The sequence below is a fragment of the Atta cephalotes genome (assembly GCF_000143395.1).
Source record: "Atta cephalotes unplaced genomic scaffold scaffold00083, whole genome shotgun sequence".
Taxonomy (NCBI): Eukaryota; Metazoa; Arthropoda; class Insecta; order Hymenoptera; family Formicidae; genus Atta; species Atta cephalotes.
Genome location: NW_012130147.1, coordinates 202373 through 207838, shown reverse-complemented (window position 1 = coordinate 207838; position 5466 = coordinate 202373). Strand labels below are relative to the sequence as shown.

The 5466-nt window shown below is 36.4% G+C and overlaps 2 protein-coding genes across 2 annotated transcripts; one reads left to right on the top strand and one right to left on the bottom strand.

Annotated features, from left to right (window-relative positions):
* The first annotated feature begins 270 nt into the window (after positions 1-270).
* LOC105624591 lies at positions 271-2209 on the top strand. The gene is made up of 3 exons (XM_012205946.1): positions 271-484; positions 530-1594; positions 2040-2209. Exons 1-3 carry the CDS (start codon positions 271-273, stop codon positions 2207-2209), a joined length of 1449 nt encoding a protein of 482 aa, XP_012061336.1.
* An 857-nt stretch (positions 2210-3066) lies between these two features.
* Positions 3067-4943, bottom strand: LOC105624590. Its single transcript, XM_012205945.1, has 2 exons — positions 4737-4943; positions 3067-3306 (listed from the first exon to the last, which is right to left on the bottom strand). The coding sequence occupies exons 1-2, from the start codon at positions 4941-4943 to the stop codon at positions 3067-3069; spliced, it is 447 nt and encodes a 148-aa protein (XP_012061335.1).
* Between the last annotated feature and the right edge of the window lie 523 nt (positions 4944-5466).

Sequence of the window (5466 nt, the reverse complement as noted above, 5' to 3'; positions counted from 1 at the left end):
AATTACGTTCTTCAGAATTAACTTGTATAAATATTAATCGCGTGCATCGCAAAAGTAGAGTACCTATTCAATTTGTGACTGAGATAGCAAAGTGTAAAAGTAAAATATGGAGGGGGCGCGATGGCAATTAGATAATTAGATCTGCGACGCCAAATCATCATTTATCTTAGTTAATCTCATTGTCAGTACTTATCCGACGCTGATAATCTAAAGATGCAATTACCAATCTGGAGATTTTTCCATTTCTTTTACCGAAATAGAATAGCCAAAATGACGACTACTACGGGCGATCCATCAACCCTAAAGACTCCGGCTTCTCTGTCGGGTGGAGATCTCGTTTCTCGTCTTCTGGCGGCCACTCCTCCGTATCTATACAACGTGCCATTGACACCTCATAGCTTTTTCTTCAGTGAGATGTTACGTTCCTTCGTACAAGCCAAAGCGGAGGCATCGTCGACTGGCGGTGGCGGTGGCGGCGGCGGTGGCGGTGGCGGTGGCGGTGTTGGCAATGTTGGCAGTGTTGGCGGAGGTACACCAAATGCACCGCGACGCCGTAAACGATCTTGGCGAGATGCTCGGGATAGACCACTCGAACTCACGACGAAGGAACGGTCGCATCATCATCATCATCATCATCATTATCATCAGCATTCGGAGAAATACTATCACTCGGGCGCGCAGCAGCAACCTTCTCAAGTACCGCCGGAGACTCGTTTGGAGAACGATGGCAAGCGAGCTGATACCTATCTGGACACGGTGGAGAACAAACCTGGCGCGGCATTCGATCAGAAACCTAACTTTGGAAGCGATATAGATATTCTTAAGCCCATTGACGAGAATAAGACCGAGTTTTCGCGACAGCACAGTAAGAGCTTCTTCGACGAACGACCACGACACTTTGAGCAAGCCCAACCGCCGGAGAACGTTTTTCCTGGCGGAGAAGGTCCCCCGCGTAAGGTCAAACCGGAGGATTCGCAGCAGTTAGATCGCAGCAGCGGTAGGAGTTACGAGGATCGGTCGAAAAGTAACATCGTGCCCGGTCAGGAGGTGTCCCCTCTGCAATTGTCAGATCAGAAGAAGTTGGACTTTTCACGGGCAGGCCCTTTCCTGCCCGGGGTGCCGGGGGGCAGAGGATGTGAGAGCGTACTTCAGGGCGTGAAAGGTTTCGCTTTGCCCAGCGGCATGAGCGCCGGCGCCGGTCCGGCGGATTTTCTACCTGGACCCCTGTGGTACCCGCCGTATCCGATGCCGCAGTCCTACCCCGGCATCGATCCTTTACACTTCTTCATAGACTTACGCGTCTCCGGCCATATTTGGGATCGCAAACACGCGAGCGAACGGCAGCTGTCTTTCAAGAGCAAACATTGCTCGGCCTTTAGCGTGCCGCAATCGAAGGAGTGCGGGAATCGCCCGTTGAATCTTACCCGCGACGAGGCCACGACATCGAAGAATCCGCAGGATGCGGAGAACACGCAGGGTACTAATTATATCTTGAAACATCTGATGAAAACCTACCAGGACATACAGCAGATGAAAACTTCCAGGACGGATGCGTCGATAGAGAACGAGGACCATTCGAAGGGAACACAGCAAAGTAAGATGTAGTATTATATCACTTTTCTTCTAATAACATATGTATATATATATATAATTTGTTTTATTAATATTATGTCTGTATAATTAATAAGATTATTTAAATTATTTTCAAATAGGCTGCAAATTTTGTTGGCTAATGCTGTTAATACACAATGTCACTTTTTTCGAATTCATGCAGGATTAGTCTGTTTTGTTTGATATACATATACATATAATATCAGTGATTAATTTTATAGCATATTTATTTAAAATAATAAAAATATTTATCATCTCAATTTATAGTAAGTGTTACCAGCTACTTTTAAAAGCACAATACACTTGTTATTTTTGTTCATTCAATACTCTAAAAATCTAAACTAAAGATATCTAACTGGTATTTTCGAATAGGCATGCGTATATGCGCCTGCGATAAAATATTCGTAATATCGTAATGGTTTTTCAAGCTGGCGAGGACTGCACTGCGAAAGTAGAGGACACTGGCAATACGGTTACAAATCCCGAAGAGGAGAGAAAGGATTTACGGGCTCTGATTGGTCTCGAATTAGTGGTGGACTATGTGAAAGAGCCGAAGGATGATTCATCGACCGAGCAAACATCACAAGTAACGGAATAACTTATCCTAACGAATTTGCGATTTGCAAAAGGATGCGCGCCTTCCATTTTAATCACTAAAATAGTCGTATAGTGTCGTTATTTTCTCGTTTAACACCTTCGAAACTGCACTCGTGATGACAGCATTCTTTCGCCGTAATATAAAAATATAGTATGAATACCTCAGAGGCGAGATAGAATTTGCCGGAATGTGCAATAAGATCCAAGGAAGATTGAACCTATATCAGTGAAATATATGTCGCACGTACGCAACGTGTGATACGCAACATTCGTACGACAATTCGAAAGATATATATATATATATATATATGATCCTCTTCAAATATTGTTTTATTTTTGTAAAAATATATTTCTTTCAACAGAGTTAGTGTTCAAAGATATTTGTAAACGATATATTTTTGTTACGTATACTTTTACATTTTTTCTTCAACATTTTTCAAATATCACATCTAGTTGTTGCACTATTATCTAGAAACGAAACTGTCTTCCTTGATTTCATACTGATTCTGTATACAATTCTCATTCGATTCTGAATAATCAAAAGCTGTACGGATCAATCCATGAATTAAAGGATCATATTAAAGATCTGATCGGATCAGCTGGAGTGAAATAGCTCTGATCGAATTCGACATGTGATATGTATTGTAAATATTACAATAGTATTCCGATGTATCTATATGTATCGATAGAAAGTATTCGTTGTTGTAAATTGAACGTAATAAAAACAATGCGATTTAACTGCATAACGTTCATTTCTTATCAATTCAAGCATCGTGCCGCGCGCTTCTCTCGTATATGTATATGTATATGTATATGTATGTATTATACGTATGTACATAGATGAATGAAAGTTTAATTTTAACGCGCGAGTTGCGCACTATCGTGATTGGCTATGACGCGAAGTTCCAAGATCAATTCGCCCTTATTGTTACCGTTCAGCTTCATCAATTTCCGCCCTCCTTGCGGAATGAGAATGATGTCGTCGAAGCTGCCTCTTCTGGCAGCCGGTTCGCCGGATAATCTGTAGTACGCGACTGGTCGATCCACGTCCCTGTTCAATCCGACATACGGCTTTTCCGGTGTAACGAGAGTATATACCTGGTCAAGATAAATATTAAATATACAATAGATCTGCATGTATTTAGTATTATATGTATATAGGATTTATTCACATATAAGAATCACCAAGGTTAGGAATTACGTCACTTTATAAAAGTAACGCATTTATACAGTTAGTACACCCCACTACTTATTATTAGAAAGTGTGAAATGATTTGTTACTTTTTTCCAGGGCTCGGTAAAATAACTGACGACCTATTTAAAATATAAAATATAAAATAAGTTCCAGAAACTTATTTTAAATATAAAATCGTAGCAGTCAATAAAAGAATGATACAGCTTATTCGAAATAATAAATATAAAATAGGTCCAAAAATTATGTAAAATTTATGTAAAATAAGAAATAGGTCGCAAGAAATTATTAAAAATATAAAATAAAGAAATAGCTAAATAGGGATTCTGGAAATGCATTTTATTTATTTAAAATATATAATAATTTTTATTTAAAATGTCAAAATAGCTCGCTTTTTTATTTTAAATAAAAAGTAGGTTTCAGAAAATTGTTCAATTATTTAAAATATCAAATCGATAAAAGAGTGATGACTTATTCGAAATAAAAAAAATATAAAATATAATAATCCAAAAACTTATTTAAAATATCGAATAAGAAATAGATCAGAAGAAGTTGTTTAAAATAATGAATACTAAATAATTTCTTTCTCCTTTATTTAAAATATATATTTATTTTAAAATATATATTTTAAATATATATTAAAATATATATTTTAAAATATATATTAAAATATATATTTTCAATAAATTTATTTGAAATACGACTGAGCCCTGTTTTTTCATTACTTTTTCATAATGTTAAAGAATAAGATATTAAATTTTACAATTTTTACAATTAATAATCCATACTTTGTTATACAATCAAGCTTTCATTACACGTGTTGTTGTTTTATAAACATTAACGTCGTTATCAAGAGTACATAGAGTCTATTTACTGCTAGTACTGCAAATTTATATAGTTTACGTTACACGTGTATATAAGCACAACAAATTTTCAGTATTGACAACAACTGCAATTGGAATGCAATCTAAGATAAAAAGTATATAATATTTTTTTATAACATTTAAATTTTTATTAAAACAAAATATTTCTATTCAATCAAAAATAATGTAATGTATCGAATAGATATAATTGATATAAAGATAATAGAGATTTTAAGTATAACAACTGAATTCGTTATCGTTATCGTTACAGATAGAAAAAAAATACACAATCGGTATTGAAAAAAATAACGATAATGATAACGACGTTCCTTTCTAATCCTGAAAATCACGAAAAAGATACGAAAAATTAATTTTAACGCACACTTGAGACTTTGTGACCTTAGCATATTCTTTTATTCGTTTTCGATTATAGAATAGCTTTCCGATTATAGAATTTCTGAACATTTACTGACCTTTCTAGTCGGAGATATGACATTCTCGTTCTCAAGGGAATCCCCCGCGGAGAAAGACATATCCAGATCGCGAGAAGCCTGCTGTTCTTCGATCGGATAAAGCGCGTTGTTGTCTCGTGTACCATCTAGATTCTCCAGGTAATAAACTCTGCCATTGACATAAGTCGCGACAGAAAGGGCAATTACCAAGAGAATTGCCTTCTTCATATTCGACAGCAATTTTCGATTCGAAGATGCAACAACGCCGAAAGTCTGCGAGGATAATGAAACAAAAGTTTTCAGTATGCTAAACAGACAGATGCTAAACTCACCAATAAGACGATTATCGCCTCGCGCCGTCAATTAATTAAACATGCATGATGTTTTTGCGTAGGCGGGATTAAAATGCTTCCGATGACACTTGTCCAATCTCTCTCTCTCTCTCTCTCTCTCTCTCTCTTTCTCTTTTATAAATATAATAATTCAAACAAAAGAAATACCAAGGATACATTCGATGTACTATTTGTTTACGCATTTTATTCTTGTTTTGCGTTTTAATAAATTACGATAAAGATAGAACAAGACACAAATAGCGCTGATAACGTCTATTGAAATAATTTCAAATTGAGATTGAGAAAACATACACGCGAGTATCTCATTTGTTATGTAGGATGTGCTAGAAAAAACATCTTCAACAGGTGATGTAGCATCAATCGTTTTGAAATAAGAGTGATTATTCTCTCTCTCTCTC

What these genes read in the sequence shown, in the direction of transcription:
- LOC105624591 (XM_012205946.1), top strand. Translation starts at nt 271, where the DNA reads ATGACGACTACTACGGGCGATCCATCAACCCTAAAGACTCCGGCTTCT. An exon ending in TGGCGGTGGCGGCGGCGGTG is followed by an intron (nt 485 to 529) that starts GCGGTGGCGGTG and finishes GTGTTGGCGGAG; the next exon opens with GTACACCAAATGCACCGCGA. An exon ending in TTCGAAGGGAACACAGCAAA is followed by an intron (nt 1,595 to 2,039) that starts GTAAGATGTAGT and finishes TGGTTTTTCAAG; the next exon opens with CTGGCGAGGACTGCACTGCG.
- LOC105624590 (XM_012205945.1), bottom strand. Translation starts at nt 4,943, where the DNA reads ATGAAGAAGGCAATTCTCTTGGTAATTGCCCTTTCTGTCGCGACTTAT. An exon ending in TCATATCTCCGACTAGAAAG is followed by an intron (nt 3,307 to 4,736) that starts GTCAGTAAATGT and finishes TATCTTGACCAG; the next exon opens with GTATATACTCTCGTTACACC.